The sequence below is a fragment of the Anguilla anguilla genome, chromosome 2 (genome assembly GCF_013347855.1).
Source record: "Anguilla anguilla isolate fAngAng1 chromosome 2, fAngAng1.pri, whole genome shotgun sequence".
Classification (NCBI taxonomy): Eukaryota; Metazoa; Chordata; class Actinopteri; order Anguilliformes; family Anguillidae; genus Anguilla; species Anguilla anguilla.
In genome coordinates this window covers 63,128,714-63,149,528 of record NC_049202.1, presented here as the reverse complement: position 1 = coordinate 63,149,528, position 20,815 = coordinate 63,128,714, and the positions used below count along the sequence as shown (strand labels likewise).

Below are 20,815 nucleotides of genomic sequence, written 5' to 3'. Positions count from 1 at the left end.
CGCTGCCGATTGCAAACGTAAAGCACGAAAATTCCCGTTGTCCGGGGAGACAGAGTAGGAAGCAGGAAGTAAATGGCACAATATTTTTGTCGTGAAGCTGTTGTAGGCTAGATTGTTAATGGTGTTCATAATCAATTGTAGTTTTTGGTGATTACGTGCCTTTAATTCAACACAGAGGAGAACCACTGTGTTGCAGGCAATACTGGGAAACTTATGATTCGGGTAAGCAATTTCAATTAAGTTAACTGGCACCTTACCAACTAATAGACGTAAGCTAGCACTGGCTAGCTGGCAGTTCTGACATAAGTAACAGCCTCCTAGCTAACGTTAGCTATGTGTCAACTTGTGGGGAGTGCTATGCTGTCACAGGGTTGCTAGTCTATATAACTAACAATAGTTAACAACCAGCTAGCTGTCTAACGTTTCCTAGGTCTGGACATGACAGCTTCATAAAGTTAGATATTTGAAATACGAATGTTAATATGCAAGCTAACGTTAAACTGGGTGAATTAGCTCAAGATTTATTTGCATGAAGTACATGCCAAGCTAGCGTTTGCTAAACTGACTAGCTAAATGTGTTTACTACTGTTAGCCAAGCCGTGCACCTTTATCGTGGTGGGTGGAACGAATAATATTTCAGATTATTCCAGGCTATTTACTGATGTAGAGCTAACGTTGGACTACTGTTCCAATCTAAAGTGCTGAGTTTGTACAGTTTCATGTCACGCAAGTCGTAACGTCGTTAGCTTGTTTCCTATGGTGTCCGTTTGTGTGAACGCAGCGTTTGACCATTCTTTGCTAACTTTTGCACAGCTAGCTATGACGTCAACCCTGTAGTAAACCGGCTAAGCTGGTGGCAGGTCTGTTTCTATGATAAATGTTGCACCTCTTTTGACAACTGTTATTGTAACACAGGCTTTTTAGAATTGCACATACTCCAGCTGTTCATCAGTCAGAATTCCCCATGGCTAACTTTGTAGTATTTCTGAATAAGCCGATTCTGACGAGGATACTTCAATCTTTATGATTGCCAGAAATCACCATTTTAAGTCCAAGGCATTGTGAAATTACTGTGGAGTTTTGCCCCACACATCTTGAGTGATTTGTGTTTGCAGTTCTGACCCGGTTCTATTCGCTGGTGTCTCCATGAGCCGCAGTCGAAACGCCCCGGCCCGGGGCCAGGGGGCTGCCAAGGCCAGGCAGGTAATCCACCTTTCGTTTCTCTTGGTCCCTCTCTCTCCCCCTCCCTCTGTCATTCTAGTGTCCATTCCTGGCTTTACCTTTCTCACTTTGCGTACAGGGTTTCCCATGGGTCCTTAAGAACCTTGAAACACTCAGATTTTGAGTGGGTAAAATTCAAGGTTGTGCAGGCAAATGTATGTTTTATGGGATTCTCATTGAACTGATTTTATGTGTGGCTTACATGTAAAACAGAAATCCGAACAGGTGTTAACTCATTCTCATCAGCAGTCTGTTTTTTCCCCTGAAACACACTCTCTCAGTGACAAAACCGGTTGCAGGGACAGAGCTGGATATTAAATCCACAGAACCCTGTCCATTTTTTGTAAATTCTTTAGATCATTCATTTACAAGTAAACTTCTTAAAAACTCCTTGAATTTTATGTTTTTTTAAAAACTGCAGGAACTCTTGTGTCTTCTCTACCTATATCTCTCTGTCTTTCCCTCTCTCAACCTTCTGTCTCTCTGTCTCCTCCCATGGAGTCCACACAGACTCTGTTATCTATTACGGCCATTTTGTGCTGTGGGGTTTCTGCCAGAGCTGTCAGGCTAAAGTATACTGTTTGGACTGCTACAGTGCAGATTTCCTATCTGATATCGGTGGTAGAGTTTTTACCTTTTACCTATTTTAATTCACAAAATGATTGAATGTGAAGCTGTAAAAACAGCTAAATGAGTTTTGGGGGTAGGTAGAGTCAATGTACCCCAGATAAGGTACTGATTTTGAGCACATATTATCATATTTCACATTTCTTCAAATATTACTGACCCCCAGAGTTGTGATGCTGTTAATTTAAATACAAAGAAATAGAACAATACTTGCTTTTATTGGTCATTCGGGAGAGGCTCGGAGTAAAGCACCACGTAGAGTCCTACTGACCCCTCCGCTGAGTACCCAAGACCCCGTAAGCCATCAAGGTCTTCTGGGTCTCAGCAGCCTGGAACACTAGGCCTGCTTTGGTCATGGAAGGTTACATTTTTATGGCCCCGGGGCAGAGTACAAACAGGCATGGAGCAGTGCATTATGCTGTTGAGCACCCCCCCCCCACACACAACTGTGTGCCAATGGTTTATTCCCTAATGACCACTGTCACTCCCTCCTCAATTATTTATTTATCGCCTCTTTTTCCTGGAAGAACCCAATGCTTAACCCCCATTTCTTTTTTCCGCAGCTGCTATTTGCCGCAATAGTCATTGTTCAATTTGAGGATTGGCGGATTACTGACTGTTATTGACTGTTTGTCTGCATTGCGCTGACGGGGCCACACTGTTCTGTTTTCATTTTTCCTACTTGGAAACCTTTTTTTTTTTTTTTTTAAGCTAAAACTGTTTAGAGTGTGTTATATTTATTTGCTTAGTGAAGAAAGATGGAAATTAGCTGGCAGAAGTGTTTTTTTTCTGTCTCCATTAAATAAAAAATATGTATATAATTGCACAAATGCTGGACTATTGTGCAAATGAAAACATTACCATTACACAATTTACAAGGAAGTGGAGTGGATACAGACCCAAGGGTGTTAGGTTATGAATGTAAAATGTAGCGGTTCTGCCCCATCCATACAGTGATGCTTTTACTGTTGTAGTGAAGCTGAATGTAACTTTGGTATGCATGAGTGACATGTGTCGACTTGCCCTCCTGCTCCTCCCAGATGGGCCTGCTGCTGGACCTGGATGGGGGCGCGGACCTCGGGGGGGATGACGGCGCCTTGGAGGCGGAGCTTCTCTCCCTGGTGGGAGACGGTGGGCAGCCAGGGGGGAAGAAAAATGGAGGCAGAGGTGAGTCTTCAAGCATTCGCATAATTGTGTACTTACATTTGTTTATTTTAGCACACATTTCTTTACTTGCACTTTATTTAAACACGCATTTATTTACTTGCACTGTTAATTTTGACACATTTATTTACGTACACTGTTTATTTGCACACACACGTAATTACTTCCATTCGTTATTTTAACACACATTTACGTACTTGCGCTGTTTATTTTAACACACATTTCTTTGGTATGTTTCAAATAAAAAAAGCAAATAAAAGTATGCACATGTGTACACACTCATATGTGGGTGCATTTACAAATGCAAATAAAAAAAATACCATATATTGCCCTACCTTGCTGTTGATGGAGCCCTGTATGGTTTAACTCGTATGTAGTTCGTAGCTGTCGGTAGCACACGTCTCCTGGCTTCTTCTCAGCTCCAGTGCCGATGGAGGACATCGAGCGCATGGCCGCCCTCTGCATGAAGGACCTGGACGAGGATGAGGAAGGAGACGATGATGGGGACTTGGAGAGCGACGCAGACCTATTGGTAATCTTAAGCCTCGTACCGTGTGCCCGTCATGCCATTCTTTGTAAGCCGAGCGCGACGCCCTCCGACAGGGCGCCAGTGTGACGTGCGCCCGCCTCTTTTAGGCGGAGCTGAACGACGTCTTGGACGACAACGAGGAAGAGGAGAAACCCGTCTCCCCGCCTCAGACGAAAGCGCCCGCCCCGTCCGGTGCTCCGCCCCCCGGCGGCTCCGGTGGGCTGGAGTCCCGCCTCGTGGAGCGCATCGACATGTACCAGGCCGCCATCGGCAACGCCAAGGCCGCGGGGGAGTCCAGCAAAGCGCGCCGGTACGACCGGGGCCTGAAGGTGAGGAGGAGGAGGAGGAGGAGGGGAGCTCCGTAAACGCCCGCTTCCTGCGGCTGACTTAAAGCAAAGCTGGCGTTTCATCACGCTCAGAGTGAGGGAACGTTCACCAGGAGGTAACGCCAGGCTAACAGCCGCTATTTTCATCCTCGGTTTTATTAATTTGTCGCAGTTAATTAAGCGGGTGACCCAGGGCACCCCCGGGAACTTGCGAGCGCAAGAAGATTTGGAGAGCAGCTGAAAGTGGGTCCTAATGGGTGTGCTCTGAAAGGGAGAAGGCAGGAATAAAACCTGCACAAAATTCAGCCTTCGGCGTTTTAATGGAAGGAGAGCTGGCATTCAGGTTGGAAGTGCAGTGCCGCGCGCGGGTCAGGGTTGTATAGACCGCTGCGTTTGTAGTTCTCTACACACGACCCTTTGTGTAGGCTGGGAGCTTTCGCCTCTTTTTAGCGGCTGTGAAATTAAGGGTCCTGGTTTATTTATTTTTTTATTTTTTTTGAACTGCAACGGCCCTGTGACCTGGTGCTGCTCTGCTGCATTTGAACCTGCTCTGCACTGCTGTCACCTTTGGCGCGATGCTAAATGAAGCTAGCAGCTATGCTAAATGTTCCGTCCACTCTGTTCCCCCGTCCTGCCTTTCCCAGACATTGCAGTCCCTGTTGTCGTCCGTGAAGAAAGGAAAGCCAATCAACGAGGAGGATATCCCACCTCCCGTCGCCACGGGCGCCAACCCCGCCCCCGAATCTCAGCCTGAGCCTATCAGACGGGTGGAACGGCCATCGTCCGAGCCTGCACCTGCCCCTCCAGTCAATGAGAAACCCCTTCGAGATGCACCAGCCCCGCCATCCAGACCCCAGCTCCTGACGCCTCCACAGAAGACTTTAGCCGTGACCCCAGGCACGCCCCTCATCTCTCCTCTGACCCCCAGCCAGCCGGACACTCAGCATTCAGGTACTCCAGCCCACACACAGCGCTCTGTTCACTAGCCCTCTGAAGAGTAGGTTTTTTTCTTTTTTTTGGATTTTTTTTTCCAAATTCTACATCAGCATTCCAGAACTCACTTTCTTTCTATTACCGGTAGTGACTGTGACGTCAGCTTAAGAATGTTCAGTTGATAACAGCAAGTCCAGTAAAGAACATTCTGATCACATAAATTATGTGATCTCACACCTTCAAGGGTTAAAAATGTGCTGTCGACTGGCTCCCACGCTGGGCATCTGGCTGAAGCACTAGCTCTCTTTGCTGTGGTGCGCTGCCTTGGTCTGCGTCAAGTCCTGATCTTGCCAGTGCTAATTGTGGGAGTTAGTGGTAATTGTGGGGTGTAATTGGCCACATCATCTCATGAGGGGTAGGGGGTTGGGGGGGGGGAGGGGATTTAATTTGGCAGCACATTCATGCAATAGTGCCTTCTGTGATCATTCAGACAACTGTGGGGTGTACAGCCCTCATGGAAGGAGCATGTTGGGCCATTCAAAATTTTCTGACAGTGCTTACCCATGGTTTTAAGCACCAGCTTGCTATCGGATATGTGAAAGTGTCTGAAATAACGCAGCGGAAACATCGTTTGCGTGTGCGTGTGCTTGTGTGTTTGTGTACGGCTGTGTGTGTGTGTGCGTGTGTGTGTCACAGAGGCTAAGAGCCTGGTTCTGAGCAGACAGAGGGAGTACAAACTGGCCGCCATCCAAGCCAAGCAGGGCGGAGACACGGACCTGGCCAAGCGCCACTACCTGACAGCCAAGGTACAGCCGCCGTGTGGCACTCTACAGGGCAAAACAGAGCTGCAGTGGGGACGGGCGTGGCGCACTACAGGGCGAAACAGAGCTGCAGTGGGGATGGGCGTGGCGCACTACAGGGCGAAACAGAGGTCGGGCTGCAGAGGGGACGGGCGTGGCACTCTACAGGGCGAAACAGAGCTGCAGTGGGGACGGGCGTGGCGCACTACAGGGCGAAACAGAGCTGCAGTGGGGATGGGCGTGGCGCACTACAGGGCGAAACAGAGCTGCAGTGGGGATGGGCGTGGCGCACTACAGGGCGAAACAGAGCTGCAGTGGGGATGGGCGTGGCACACTACAGGGTGAAACAGAGCTGCAGTGGGGATGGGCGTGGCACACTACAGGGTGAAACAGAGCTGCCATGGGGATGGGCGTGGCACACTACAGGGTGAAACAGAGCTGCCATGGGGATGGGCGTGGCACACTACAGGGCGAAACAGAGCCCGGGCCACAGAGGGGGCAGGCGTGGCCACAGAGGGGACAGGCGTTTGCACTGCGTACCCTCAGTAAAGGACAGCCTGGGCCCCTGTACACATTCTGTTAATTCAGCTGTCCAATGGGCTGCTGGTCTCCAGGAGACTATTATGAGGAGTGTCGCCATGACGATGTGCTGTGACATGCTGTTGTTTGTGGGTAACACACAATGAATGCTGTGAGGTTAAGAGGTTCTCTCGTCCCTCTCAGAGGTTAGACGTGGTGGTGGAGGCCCTGGACAGAGGAGAGCCACTGGACATCGGCGCCCTACCGCCCCCTCCTGGTCAGTACGCATTATTACATCAGTCTCAGGTTGTAGTGCACGGACACTCAAAACAGGTCCTCAAGGCCAGTAGTTCTGCTGTTTTTCATTCTTCCCCACTAATCAGAATTTAAACCTGGGACACCAGGTGAGTTAAATCTCTGGCCAATCAGTGGCATTAATCCATCGATGAATTATCAGGTGGAAAAGAAACCAGCAGTGCTACTGGTCTTGAGGGCCTGTTTTGAATATCTCCTTTCTCAGGGTCATTTTTTTCCTTCTTTTCTTGAACACGAGCAAAATCACTACTGTTTTATTTCATTTTAATTTGCATGATGTAAATGTCAAATGAAAGATATAATTTATCCAGTGGTTTCTGTAAGCACATGAATTGGGTTGAATGATAAATACTTCAAAATTGTAACGGCTCCAGTTTTTTTCGCGGCTGAAATATTCAGGCGGTTAAACCAGGGGATTGGTGTCATTTTAAATCTTATTCGAATATGATCGGTGGAATAAAACGGCGAAACTTTACTCTGACCTGCTTGCGGCGTTCCGTCATCAGTGTTTCATTCGCATGCTTCATGTGTGTCTGTTCATGCATTGGTTCATGCAAATGTTAGACACGCAGCCCTCCCCCCCACCCCTCCCCTGTTAATTCCACATGCCCCCCCCCCCCCACTTCTTCTGTGGAAAACACTGCAGCACCCAGGCCTTTTGTAGTCTGCGCTTTAGTTTTTTTTTTTTTTTTTTTACTTTCAGGGAGTAGCTGTACTGAGTGGTATTTCACGTAATTGCATCATAATTGTAGATGAAAACCACATAACCGAGGAAATTGAGATGATGATGATGCTGATGATGATGATGATAATGATGATGATGAATGCATTATCAGCGAGACCCTCAGTTTCACTGATAATGCAGTATCTGACACGCTTTTAACTCTCCTGGTTCCGCTAGCACTCACCCTGCGCAGCAGCCTGGAATAAATCCTGTTTTCCAGTGCCGTTTCCTAGCGGGCCCGATTAGCATATCAGCGCTATGGCGGAGATGAATCCCCTGATCAAGTCAGGCAGTCGTGGCCGATTCTGAGGTTTTGCTCACACAGATGGGACATGCCTGCTGTCGGAGTGGCGGGCGGGAGAGCGCTGTCTTTGCCCTGCGGTGTGTGTGTGTTGCCGTGTTGGGCGTTTGCTGAACACGCAGGGCTGTGCTCTGCGCGGAGCGTTGAGTGCGTGGCGTTGGGCGGAGGTTTGCTTTGTCTCGGCGCCCCTCGCTCAGCGCCTGGCTGTCTCCACGGCGGCGGCGGCGGCGGCGGCGGTTTGTGAAGGCCGGGGCGATAAGGAGCGGAGGATTCCGCCAGTGAAAGGGGGTCGGGCTCCTTTGATGTGGCTGAAGCGGGGGGGGGGTCTCCGGGGAGCGGTGCGGGGTGCGGAGCGTCTCGGGAGGGGTGGGGGGGGTGCGGTAATGAGTAGATTAATGAGCGGGATAGGCACCGCGATCGTTCCCCGTGTCCTCTCTGAAGTTTCCTGTTTGATCCTGGTTTCAATTCCCTCGTTTCGCAGGAGACGCCGTGGCAGAGAGCCCAGCTCCACCTACACAGCGCTCCTCCCAGCCCCCCGCGGCAGCCCCCGCAGCCCCTGCAGCGCCCCCTGTGGCCGATGCTGGTAAGACACAGCATTTTTCTGAATGTACATGCTGTACAAAGTGTGTAATGAGTTTTATTTTACATTTTTGTTTGTATGTTTGTGTGTGCATATACGTGCATATATGTGTCTGTGTAGATGTACAGGACTGTGCAAAAGTCTTAGGCACCCTAGGTTTTTAAATATAATATATAGTATATATTTGGTCTTAGATGTTTATTTTTTGTTTTCTGCATTTGTGTGTCAGTAGAAAAGAGCAAATTTGAGATTTCCAAACATGAATTTTCCAAAAAATTAAATTTTAGATACATTTTTGTATTTTGTTAAATAAAGTCATATTTTAAGTAATAGACTACTTCTCAGATAAAAACTTGATCAAGGGTCTCTGGGATTGCCTGGAGAGCCAGAAGCAAGCGAAACAGCCAACATCTGCAGAAGAACTGTGGCAAGTTCTCCAAAATGCTTGGAACAACCTACCTGCCGATTTTCTTATAAAACTGCTGGACAGCGTACCTAAGAGAATTGATGTAGTTTTAAAGGCGAAGGGTGGTCACACCAAACATTGATTTTATTTAGTTTTTAACTATTTACTGCTCTTTATATTATTTTTTAGATATTTATAACCTTCCATTTCATTATTTTTGTGAGCATCTTAGCTGTACAGCATTTTTTCACAGGTGCCTAAGATTTTTCACAGGACTGTATGTGTTTATATGTCTTATGTCTGTGTGTTTATACGTCTTAGTTATGCCAGTGTGTTTGTATTTTTACAAATGTATGTATGTCTGTGAGTGTGTATATGTATACATGTAAGTGTGTGCATGTATATGTATATATGCATGACTGGATGTGTTTGTGTGTGTGTATATACATATGTGTGTAATGTGTGTACGTAATGTGTAAATATATGTGTGTAATGCGTAAATGTATGTTTGTGATGTGTAAGAGTGTGTAATGTGTAAATTTATGTGCGTAATGTGTAAGAGTGTGTAATGTGTAAATGTATGTGCGTAATGTGCATGTGTATGAGTGTATGATGTGTATATGTGTGTGTCTCCCGTCCCCAGCTCTCCCAGCTCCTCGCAGTGTGGCGGAGGCACTGCAGCAGCGCATGGACAAATACAAGGCAGCTGCCGACGGCGCCAAGAGCAAGGGGGACGACCGCAAGGCCCGCATGCACCTGCGCATCGTCAAGGTAACGCCTGCGCAGGGTGGGCCCAGTGCCGTAGGTCCATTACAACCAGAAACCAGCCATGGCTGGCCTCATCCAGCCTAGGGTGGAGTGGCCTGAAGTCACACAGCCAGAGGCTCACAGGTAACCAGCAGTCAGGGAGAGACACACTGATCAGTGCTAGCTTTCTCCTGTAGTGCTGGGTGGCTGTGTGGTCTTTAGTGGATCAGCGCTAGCTCTACTGTAATGCTGGGTGACTGTGTGGCCTGCAGGGGATTAGCGCTAGCTCTCTCCTGTAGTGTTGGGTGGCTGTGTGGTTCTTAGTGGATCAGCACTCGCTCTTCTGTAGTGCTGGGTGGCCATGTGGCCTGTAGGGGATCAGCGCTAGCTCTCTCCTGTAGCACTGGGTGGTTGTGTGGCCTGTAGCAGATCAGTGCTAGCTCTCTCCTGTAGTGTTAGGTGGCTGTGTGGCCTGTCGGGGATCAGTGCTAGCTCTCTCCTGTAGTGTTAGGTGGCTGTGTGGCCTGTAGGGGATCAGCGCTAGCTCTCTCCTGTAGTGTTAGGTGGCTGTGTGGCCTGTAGGGGATCAGCGCTAGCTCTCTCCTGTAGTGTTAGGTGGCTGTGTGGCCTGTAGGGGATCAGCGCTAGCTCTCTCCTGTAGTGTTAGGTGGCTGTGTGGCCTGTCGGGGATCAGTGCTAGCTCTCTCCTGTAGTGTTAGGTGGCTGTGTGGCCTGTAGGGGATCAGCGCTAGCTCTCTCCTGTAGTGTTAGGTGGCTGTGTGGCCTGTAGGGGATCAGCGCTAGCTCTCTCCTGTAGTGTTAGGTGGCTGTGTGGCCTGTAGGGGATCAGCGCTAGCTCTCTTATAGTGCTGGGAGGCCTGTGGCCTTTAGGCCTTGTGTTTAGGCCCTTTATTAAGCCTTTATGTGAGTGCTGTGAGAAATGAGGGGGGATATTTGAGGGAAACAGACAGCGCTAACACGCGGGCTGCACACTGCCTGCAGGCTAGCTGCTCAGCGAGACGGCGACAGTGATGGATGCTTGTAGTGATAACACACTGTCACGCAGACACATCAGCGCGCTGGGAGCCGTAATAAATCCCCCCCCCCTGCTTCTCCCCCGCTCCGAGCGGGAGCGCGAGCCGTTAGCTGCGAAGCACACCGTTAATTTCCCCACGGTCCGCGCCCTGCCCTGCCCTGGCCCGTCTAATGACGCTCCCGCCCGTGTGCTTCTGTCTCTCTGACGCAGCAATACCAGGACGCCATCAGAGCTCAAAAAGCCGGACGCCCCGTCAACCTGTCGGACCTCCCCGTGCCTCCCGGTAACCGTCTGCCCGTCTGTGTGCCCGTCTGTGTGCCCGTCTGTGTGCCCGTGTTTTTGCACGTGCATTGTGTGTCCGCTTCTACCCTGCAGGGTGACCCTTGAGGAGGTTGTAGCTTCATAAAGTTTAGGAAAAACCCGCCTCGTTTTCAGTGGTCAAATATCCCAATGTCTTCGAGAATGTGATGCGAATTTTCCAAAAATAAAAAGAGAAATTTTTTTTAAACTTTATTTTACAGTGATGTAAATTCATCCGTCTTTTTTAATAATGCTCTTTATGTGGTATTTTTATAGAGGGAGACATAATGTAACATTCTCAAATGAGACGCAGCGCAAGCTATCGGCTTACTTAGCGTCAGTCCTCAGCCGAATTCCCGCAGGCGCGTCTGTGAGTGATTCACGACCGTGTCCCGCTGTCGAGACAAAGACATTCCACCGGCATCGCAAGAGGCTTCTGAAACAGGGCCGATGCGTAATGGATAAAACGCGATGCGTGCATCCTGAACATGTCTTTCTGAACGTCGCAGGCGACGAACGCGACGCATCGTCCTGGGGGGGGGGGGGGGGGCTCTGTCTGCGGTGACTGCACGCCTGTTACGCGCCACGCTCACGCTGTGACTCGTTTGTTTTGTCTTTTTGTTTTGTCGTTTTTTTTTGTTTTTTGTTTTCTTCCTCAGGCTGTCCGCCGCTTCAGGGCGCTGAAAGCGGGGAGCAGAACTTCATGGGCGTCCTGGAGAACGCCATGAAGCTGGCCAATCAGGACGCAGATGCAGAGGAAGAGGACGGGCCAGAGGAAGGAGTGGCGAAGGTGAGAGGTCCACGCTTGAACACGAAAAAATGACCTCAGGGCAGCCAGCGACAGGAACGCAAGGACGTCACAAAACGTCCGACAGACGAGGCAGATTTCTGTCTTATGGTGGGACCATTTACATTAGTTACACAAGCAGGAGGGGGGGTCATGTTATCTCAGCTAGATGTGAGAGTGTCATCCCTGCAGACTCCAGTCCACCAACACAAGCATAGCCTTACATCATGTTTTTTATACACACTAAAACCTTCGCACTGACCCAGATGGGTGCTTGGGGTAAAGCAGACACGCTGAACTTTAGCAGGCGGTACAGACTCTTACAGAGGCACTGGAGCATGTCCGCAGCAGCGTTGTGACTCAGGTCTTCCCTCTCGTTCTGCTTTCCGGCCCCTCCCCCTGAAGACGGCGGTAAGGCCCGTTGCCCAGCGAGCGAAGGCTCCGGCCCCCTCCCCGGAGACTCCTCCCGCCCCCGGTCAGGGCTCTAAGCTGGGGCCTAAAGGTGAGCGTGGGTGGCCAGGCGTGTTGTGCCGTGTGTGAGGCCGAGGGCAGTGTGTGTGTGTGTGTGTGTGCGCGTTTGTGTGTGCGTGCCTGCGTGTGGGTGGCGCGTGGTGCTGTCCGCTTGCTCTGATGTCACTTCCTGTCCTGCAGCCCAGCAGCAGCTGGACTTCCTGCAGACGCGCAGGCAGCAGTTCATGCGTGCGGCGCTGCGCTCCAAGCAGATGAAGGACATGCAGGGAGCCGCGCTGCACCTGCGCCACGCCAAGGGCCTGGACCCCATGATCTCCGCCGCCCAGGGCGGGCTGCCCGTCGACATCACCAAGGTAACGGGGAGCCTAGAACGAGGACCTCTTCTTTCCTCCCCTCAGTATCGTATATCATCAGGGCCACAGGAGGTCTCGGTGTAGCAGATGGAGGCAAATATGTAGAGTTTAATTAAAGCCCCTGAGGATTTAATATTTTCTTACGTTGCTGCGTTACCTCACACCATGTTATCTTTTCCCTGTCTCTCAATTTCCTCGTTTTTTTTCCTCTCCATCTGCATGCTTCCAAATCCCCTTTCTTCTTCCTCTCCCTCTTCTTCCTCCTGTTTTTTCTTCCCGTTCTTGCACATCTGCCTGTACCCGTCCCGTCTCTGACCCGTAATCCCCAACTGGTCCTCTCTCTAACCTGTGATCCCTAACCCGTCCTCTCTCTCTCTGTCTCTCCTTCTCCTTCCAGGTGCCCAGTGCTCCAGTCTCTGAGGAGGACTACTCTCTGGCTCAGTCCCGAAGCTCTCCGCTCTCCCCCCGCACCTCTGAGCAGTACGCCCAGCTCATGGACCACCTGCGCCAGCAGCATGAGGTCAATCCAGAGTCACACCACATCCTGTTCAAACAGTTACTCCAGAGTCACACCCACATGGTGTTCACACAGTCACACCGGAGTCACACCACATCCTGTTCATATAGTTAATCCAGAGTCACACCACATCCTGTTCATATAGTTACTCCAGAGTCACACCACATCCTGTTCATACAGTTACTCCAGAGTCGCACCCACATCCTGTTCACACAGTCACACCAGAGTCACACCACATCCTATTCATATAGTGTCTCTCCAGATTGACACCACACCCTGTTCACAGTGTCACTCTGGAGTCACACCACATCCTGTTCCTGTTGATTATTACAAAAAATGGGTGGAGCTACTAGGTACTACCAGAAACTCACTGATTGAAAACAATGATAGTGTTTTCTTGTGAAGAGCAAAACCTTTTCATAGGTTTAAACAAGTCAGTGATTGACAGCTAACCGTAGCCCCTCCCATCTTTGTTGGTATAGTACCTCATTCTCCCAACACTGAGAGGCGCCCGCATAACACACCCTGCATGTGTACTCACGTTAGCGGCCTGTCCGTAGCATGCCCCTGGTAGCTCTGTTACCCACACCCTGCGTTTCCCTCCACAGAAATGCCTGGGATATTCCCAGCAGTTCACCCACATGGGCAACGTCGCCGAGACGACCAGGTAAGCAGCAGCCAATGGCTCACTGGAGAGTGAGTTACTCCGCCTCTCCAGGCTCTCTGCTGAAAGCTCTGAGATCAGCAGTAATGCCCAATGAGAGGTGCCTTTCAGGACCCGGTTTGGGGTGAGGGGAAGTGTGTGTGTGGCTGTGTGCATGCGTGTGCGTGTGTGTGTGCGCATGTGCGTGTGTGTGCGCGTGCGCGTGCGCGTGCGTGTGTGTGTGTGCGCATGTGCGTGTGTGTGTGCGTGCGCGTGCGCGTGCGTGTGCGTGTGTGTGTGCGTGCGCGTGCGCGTGCGCGTGTGTGTGTGTGTGTGTGAGAGACGGGGACGCTGGAGGACCACTCTAAGCAGGACGCGTGTCCCGTGTCCCCGCAGGTTCGAGAAGCTGGCGGCGGAGTGCATGCAGAGCATCGAGATCCTGAAGAAGGCTCACGCCAAGGGCTACGCCCTCCCCCGCTTCCACACGGAGGAGCGCACCTTCAACGCCGTCAAGTCAGTCAGCCCCCCGTCCCCGCCCCCGTCCCCGCCCCCGTCCCCCTCCCCCTCCCCGTCCCTGTCCCCGTCCCCGCCCCCGCCCCCGTCCCTGTCCCCGTCCCCGCCCGCCCAAACGGGCACAGCACATTTAACATCGCTCCGCAGCCAAAGACACTTCATTTATACAGTTGGATGTGTTTGTAAGTCAAGGGTGACTCGGGTTAAGGACCTCCCTCAAAGGTAACATAAGAAAATGTTCTGTGACCTGGGATTCAGGATCTTGGCCTGTTGACCGCTGATGGAGTTTTCTAACCACTGTGCAGAAATTCAGTGCACACACTGCTTTTCGCACATGCTCAGTACAGTGCACACACTGCTTTCCGCACATGCTCAGTATGGTGCGCTGACTTTCTGAGCCAGACTTCCACCTCACAGTGCCCCACTGTTAATACACGGTTGTAAGTTCTGGAGCAGGCTGAGTGGGCGGGGCTATCCTGTCTGTTTGCCCTGGGTAACAGTGCCTGCTAAGTGGGTGTAGTGTAATGTAATATCGGGTTCAACCTTGCGTTTGGGTGTATGTGGCTGTGTGTGTGTGGGTCTGAGACTGTAAATTTAATCTGCATATTCTGTGTTCCCGGACGGATGCGTGTGCCAATTCCCCAGGACACTGCGACTCACTGAGTGATACTGGCAGACTTTGGCCCCGCCCCTCCCCAGTCTGTATCGATCCGCTCATTTACAGATCCATACTTCCTGACGGATAGATTACCTGAGACGCACGGCCACTGCGGCGTACACACACACACACTCGCAGGCTCGCACACACACGCGTCCTGACAGATGGATGTACTTAGAGTTGGAAGTGTGTATAACTCATCCGCTGCCTGACAAAATATCAGGAGCATTGCTTCAGTGACTGGCGGCGTCAAAATGAGAAATGAAAAATAACACTCTTCTTTTCCCCCTCTCTTTTTCTGTCTTTCTCTCCATCCCCCACCCCCACTCTCCTCTCTCCCCTACTTTAACCTCTCTCTCTGTGGTGTATTCAGGATCTACCCAGACCTGACCGCCAACGAGCTGGTGCTGACCATAGTAAAGGGCATAAACCTCCCTGCGCCATCAGGTGTGTGTGCATCTGTGTTTTTATACATATGTGTGTGTTTGTGTGTGTGTGTGTGTGTTTTGTGTGTGTGTGTGTGTGTGTGTTTATATCTGTGTATTTGTGTGTGTGTCTGTCTGTCTGTCTGTCCCTGTGTACGTGTGCGTTTGTGTCCCTGCGTGCGTGTGTGTGTGCACGCATGGTGTGTCGTGTGCGGGTGTCCCCGTGACGCTGTAAAACTGAAAGCCAATCAGATCTCTGAAAAGCACTTGAAAGACTTTTTGCCAGAGAAATGATGCATTACTTGAGGCCCCGCTGTTTGTGCGACTGTGTGCCTGCATACAGCCAGCATACAGGTCCTGCCAGCTTTAATCACCTCAGCCCATCTGCTGCTTTCATGTGCTAAAGCAGCCAGTCACAGTTCTGCTTTATATAGCTCTGTTAACGGCAGTATTGTCGGAGGGCTTCTCTCAGTGGATTAATGAGAAGTGAGGCAAATGAGAGCCCATTAACATTAAATAGATGGGAAAAGAGCTACCATACAATGCAGTGACAGCGAACACATCTCACACAGGCCTCCTCCCTTTGAAACAACCAGTTCCCCGAGCACCACGGATCTGTTTGGCCGGCTGCTTTCAGGCAGAGCCGTCGCTAAATGTTTGTATTGATGCATTGCTTTTAAATTAAAATGCTGACTTGCTTCAGTTGTCAAGTTTTCACACAGCACATATTGTTAAGGTTTGCAAATGAATTCGGTGAAAAGATGTCATCGGAACATTTTGCCTCCCCGCCGCACAGCACCCCTCGCTGGCTACTTTTCTGACCTGGTTGGCTGCTTAAGTATTTGGGAACCCCCTGCTTTAAAATTGTATGTAGTGATATGTATAACAGTATATATAACAGTGACATATTAACGTTGTGTCTCTTGATAAACAGAGGTTTTTGCCATTATATATACCACAATCTACTGCTTGTAGTACTGCGTACTGCCCTCTATGGCTGTCTGTACATTACTCTCTCTCTGTCTGTCTGTCTGTTCAGGAGTCTCTCCCAATGATTTGGATGCCAGTGTGCGCTTTGAATTTCCCTTCCCCAGCTCGGTAAGACACACATACACATGTGCACACACACACACGTTCTCCTACTCTGCTGGTACAGAAGTGACGTATTTAAAAGTTGCACTCTGTGTGTAAAGATGCCCTCTTTTTTCCCTATCCGTCACGTATCCACTCTAGGAAGATCCCCAGAGAGACAAGACCAACACTGTGAAAGACACCAACTGCCCAGGTACAAGCTCACTGACTCATTCTGAAAAAAACACCCAACTGACCAGGTACAAACTCACTGACCCATTCAGAAAAAAACACCAACTGACCAGGTACAAGCTCAGTGGCCCATTCTGAAAAAAACACCAAATGACCAGGTATAAGCTCACTGACCCATTCAGAAAAAAACACCAACTGACCAGGTACAAGCTCACTGACCCATTCAGAAAAAAACACCAAATGACCAGGTATAAGCTCACTGACCCATTCAGAAAAAAACACCAACTGACCAGGTACAAGCTCAGTGACCCATTCAGAAAAAAACAGCAACTGCCCAGGTACAAGCTCACTGACCCATTCAGAAGAAAACACCAACTGCCCAGGTACACGCTCACTGACACTCTGACACATTACACCATTGCACTGGAATGCGCTACTGACACAGTGACACACTAAGATCTTGTGCTCACATAATAAGGACCACTAATTTTAGGTTGTGATGTCATTCCTTTCTCTGCCCTTCGTTGCTGTCTCTGTCCAGAGTACAAGGAGAAATTCAAGCTGAACATCAACAGGACCCACAGGGGCTTCAAGAGGGTGGTGCAGACCAAGGGCATCAAGTTTGAGGTCATCCATAAAGGGTGAGAGACAGCATGTTGCGTCGGGTCACATGTCCTGTGTGTCTGTTGAACTCTCTCTCCCCACCAGGAATAAAGACAGTAATTTTTGTATATGTCTGGCTGTACTGATGGTGTGCGTGTGTGTGTATGAATGTGTGTGTGTGTGTGTGTTTCTCTGCAGTGGCCTGTTTAAGGGTGATAAGGTGGTGGGGAGCGCACAGCTTAAACTGGAATCTCTGGAGACGCAGTGTGAGATCAGACAGCTGATCGAGGTGAGAAATACGCCATCGTACACACACACACACACACAAACACACCATCAATGAAGATAACAGATCCACACACACACCATCATCATCATCAGACAGATCCAAACACACCCTTGCGTACTAGCAAACAAACACACATGAGTTCTGACATACCTCTGTGTGTGTGTGCGTGCGTGCGCGTGCGTGATCGTGCGTGTTCGTGCTGTTCGTGCTGTTCGTGCTGTTCGTGCTGTTCATTACATTACATTACATTACAGGCATTTAGCAGACGCTCTTATCCAGAGCAACTTACGCAACTTTTACATAGCATTTTACATTGTATCCATTTATACAGCTGGACATATACTGAAGCATTTTCGGTTAAGTACCTTGCTCAAGGGTACGACGGTAGTATCCTGCCTGGGAATCAAACCTGCGACCTTTCGGTTACAAGCCCAGTTCCTTACCCACTGTGCTACACTTCATGCTGTTCGTGTGCTCGTCTGCGCTGCTGCAGATTCTGGACGGGCGGAAGCCCACGGGGGGGCGTCTGGAGGTGCGGGTGAAGATTCGGGAGCCGCTGGGGGGGCCGCAGCTCCACACGGTCACGGAGAGGTGGCTGGTCCTGGACCCCATCACAGAGCCCCCCCCGAAAGAGACAACAGGCAGGAGACGAGAGCAGGGACCCCCCCACAAAAAAGAGGTGTGCTGGGTGTACCTCCTGATCTCCCGCCGTCTGTCTCTGTATCATACAAAGATTAAAACACTAATCGTCAGTAAGAAACCGGAAATGCTACTTTTGTGACGAGAGTCTTTTAATGAGCAGTATATCTATACGATTACTACCGAGATTAATGACAGTTTATTTATTTTTTTAAACTGAAGTGAACGTTATTTGTGAACCATATTTGAAGAACATCAGGATTGTTTGAGTTAATAATCAGCGTTCTGTGGGAAGCGTTATATTTACTTTACGCTATGTTTATATTCAGCATTATATTTATATTTACACTTTTTCCCCCTCGATGAACAGTCTGTTGGTTGCCTTTTAGGTTTCTGCTCCGAAATCTTCACCTCATAACGACCACGGGAAGAACAGCGGGTACGTCTGTGTGTCTGTCTGTCTGTGTGTGTCCGTGTGTCTGTGTGTGTCTGTCTGTGTGTGGCCAGGATGATGCCCTGCACGTTGATGGCAAGCTCCTGGTACACAGTTTCATCAAAGACCCGACAGCAGTCCGATTTGATCCTGTTCACATGCAAACAAAACATTTATTTGGAGCTTTATATCAGTGCTAACGGGACAAACGGACAGATGGCCAGAGAGGTTAGCGCTCATTCTGAGCTGAACTGTCTGACGCCTCGTGTGTTACAGTCAGCCAGAGTGAAGCGCGTGGGGTCAGGGCTGGTAGAACACTGGGAGCAAGAAGGGAGAGTCTGCCTGAGGCCGTCCTCCACTGTCATCGCTGTGTCATCACTGTCTTCATTCCATTTCATGCTCTCTCTTTCTGATCCCCAGCTCTGAATCACTGCTGTCTCTCTCCCTCCTCTCTCTCACACTATCACTCTCTCGCTCTCTCTCTCTCTCTCTCCCTCTCCCCCTCCCTGCCTATGTCTCCCTCTTTCTCCTCTTGCTCCTTCCCTCCCTCTCTATCACCCTCTCTCCCTCCCTCTCTCCCTCCTGCCTCTCTCTCATGTCCTCATCTCTCTCTGCCTCTTTCTTTATCTCGCTCTCTCTCCGTCTGTCCCTCTCACTCCCCCTTTCTCTCTGTCTCTCTTTCCCTCTCTCTTTTTTCTCTCTGTCTCTCCCTCCCTCTCTGTCCCTCTCCCTCTCTTGCTCTCTCTCTCCCTCTCCCTGCCTATGTCTCCCTCTCTCTTCTCTTCCTCCCTCCCTCCCTCCCTCCCTCTCTCTCCTCTGTGCTCAGCCATGCACTTGGCCTGGTTATGACAAATAAAAGGATAAGATGCATAAAGGCTCCCAAAGCCCATATCTGGCTTTGAGGGTACAGGGTGAAAGATGTTGTGTGATAGACAGACAAAAAAAGAAGATGAGTAAGAAGGAGGGGAGGGAAAGAGGGATAAAGAATGAGCAATTGCACCAGTTGCCTCTTGTCTGGCAGCTTTTTGTCTCCCTGTAGTGAAGATCATCCATGCACACACAAAAAAAGTAATCCTGAGCTTTACAGAACCAGAACCACGCCCCAGTCATCCACAGTGACCACCTGTCACAGTCAAAGCAAGGCTGGGCCAAAACCAGCCCAGATGAAACCCCCGAGACTCTGAAATATAGGAGCTGTGCGACAAAGAGAAGCCGGTACTGACAGTGAGAGAGTGAGAGAGAGGCTCACGACACGCTGCGCAAAACAAGCGTTTGCCCACGCTGGCTCGCGTGCGATAGCCACGATCGCTACATCGTGCTACATGTGCGATAGCCACGATCGCTACATCTTGCTACATGTGCGATAGCCGCGTTCGCTACATCGTGCTACATGTGCGATAGCCACGGTCGCTACGTTGTGCTTCATGTGCGATAGCCACAATCGCTACATCGTGCTTCAACATGAGAAAAAAAACAGTGACAATGTCTAATGGCGTGGGAAGGAATTTAAGGATTTGTGGAAGAGGGGGGAGGACTGGGGGGAAGAGAGAAATGTCAGCGTTCGCAAGAAATGACAGAAAAAAACAATCTCAGTCTCGTTTTAATTAATTAGTAACGTTATGTCTGAGCAGTCATCTGCTTGTGGCTGCAATCAAACTTCTCTGCCTTCAGACTTCTTGTGGAAATGGGGGGGGGGGGGGGTGCGTCTTACTCAGTTTTACATGCATTTTTCAATGTGATGAATTGGCATTGGAAGACAACATGATCTCTGAATCGGTCAGAGTGCCAAACTGCAGCAAGCACTTATTATTCATTCATTCTGAAAATTATGCTGTGCTTTTTTTTTTTTTTTTAAATACTGAGGATAATTGCGGCAACGCAGCCCAAATAGTTTTTATAGTAGTTATTCAGCTGCATAATTTTAAGTCAAGGGAACAATGAGGAGTTCTTTACAAATGGCAAACAGGCACGCGGTAATTGGATCTGTTATAAAAAGACCGAAGGCTGCTGAGTGGCTTGTGCCGTTAAGGCTCTGTTCTAGAGTGTGCACGGGCCGCGCAGTCTGGTCCTGAATCCAGGCCATGTCTGTGTCAATGGATGGTGGTTCCTTGCTCTTTAGGAAGCCTCTGATAGAGACTGAAGGAGGAGAGATACTGTAGCTCCTGTAGGTTGATGTGAAATTGATCTGCAGCGTGTCAGAGCAGAGAGGGGCTAACTTTGGCAACGGTGTAGGGTCAGGGCGTTCCCATAATCAAGGAGTCCCCAGCCCCGGTCCTGCAGACCCACAGGCCAGGGTCTTGCTGGTTCTTGTTGTTGCTCAGCACTCACCCTTTGAAGAGGAAGTTTTTTGGAATGTTCTTTTCAAATTTGTAAGTTAGTGTTCTAGAACTCCATTGCATTCAGCTTCCAGGAGTCACTGTGACATCAGCTTTAGAATGTTCAGCTAAGAACATTGTAATCGCATGCGATCTTACACTTTCATGAGTTCATTGATAAAAGAGAGCACGTTCTTCCACAGTCGACTCACTTGGCCTGGTTGCTGGGGAGCAGCCCTGTGGACCTGCTCTGTCTGATCACTGCGGCCCTTGTGTTTCTCTTGCAGTCGTCCCCCTCCCCAGTACAAGCTCCACAGCTTCAAACTGCTCAGCTATGACAAGGAGAGGCTGGACAGTAAGGTGTGTTACCCTGTGTGC

General features: G+C 49.8%; 1 protein-coding gene across 3 annotated transcripts in view; it reads left to right on the top strand.

The window, feature by feature from the left end:
- Positions 1 to 50: 50 nt before the first annotated feature.
- Positions 51 to 20,815, top strand: part of cc2d1a (coiled-coil and C2 domain containing 1A) — a 24,349-nt gene continuing 3,584 nt past the window's right edge. For all 3 annotated transcript variants that reach the window (XR_004764017.1, XR_004764016.1, XM_035405145.1), the window contains exons 1-25: positions 51 to 222; positions 1,116 to 1,203; positions 2,889 to 3,015; positions 3,432 to 3,544; positions 3,649 to 3,870; positions 4,512 to 4,818; positions 5,497 to 5,606; positions 6,324 to 6,396; positions 7,941 to 8,042; positions 9,089 to 9,216; positions 10,439 to 10,511; positions 11,188 to 11,318; positions 11,721 to 11,817; positions 11,967 to 12,139; positions 12,537 to 12,659; positions 13,265 to 13,323; positions 13,696 to 13,812; positions 14,844 to 14,917; positions 15,935 to 15,993; positions 16,129 to 16,180; positions 16,700 to 16,799; positions 16,960 to 17,050; positions 17,544 to 17,729; positions 18,079 to 18,128; positions 20,725 to 20,797. Coding sequence is in view for 1 of the 3 variants with exons in the window: in XM_035405145.1 (XP_035261036.1) it covers positions 1,147 to 1,203; positions 2,889 to 3,015; positions 3,432 to 3,544; positions 3,649 to 3,870; positions 4,512 to 4,818; positions 5,497 to 5,606; positions 6,324 to 6,396; positions 7,941 to 8,042; positions 9,089 to 9,216; positions 10,439 to 10,511; positions 11,188 to 11,318; positions 11,721 to 11,817; positions 11,967 to 12,139; positions 12,537 to 12,659; positions 13,265 to 13,323; positions 13,696 to 13,812; positions 14,844 to 14,917; positions 15,935 to 15,993; positions 16,129 to 16,180; positions 16,700 to 16,799; positions 16,960 to 17,050; positions 17,544 to 17,729; positions 18,079 to 18,128; positions 20,725 to 20,797 (2,697 nt within the window). In the remaining 2 variants the exon portion in view is untranslated. The remainder of the gene's footprint in view (positions 223 to 1,115; positions 1,204 to 2,888; positions 3,016 to 3,431; positions 3,545 to 3,648; positions 3,871 to 4,511; positions 4,819 to 5,496; positions 5,607 to 6,323; positions 6,397 to 7,940; positions 8,043 to 9,088; positions 9,217 to 10,438; positions 10,512 to 11,187; positions 11,319 to 11,720; positions 11,818 to 11,966; positions 12,140 to 12,536; positions 12,660 to 13,264; positions 13,324 to 13,695; positions 13,813 to 14,843; positions 14,918 to 15,934; positions 15,994 to 16,128; positions 16,181 to 16,699; positions 16,800 to 16,959; positions 17,051 to 17,543; positions 17,730 to 18,078; positions 18,129 to 20,724; positions 20,798 to 20,815) is intronic.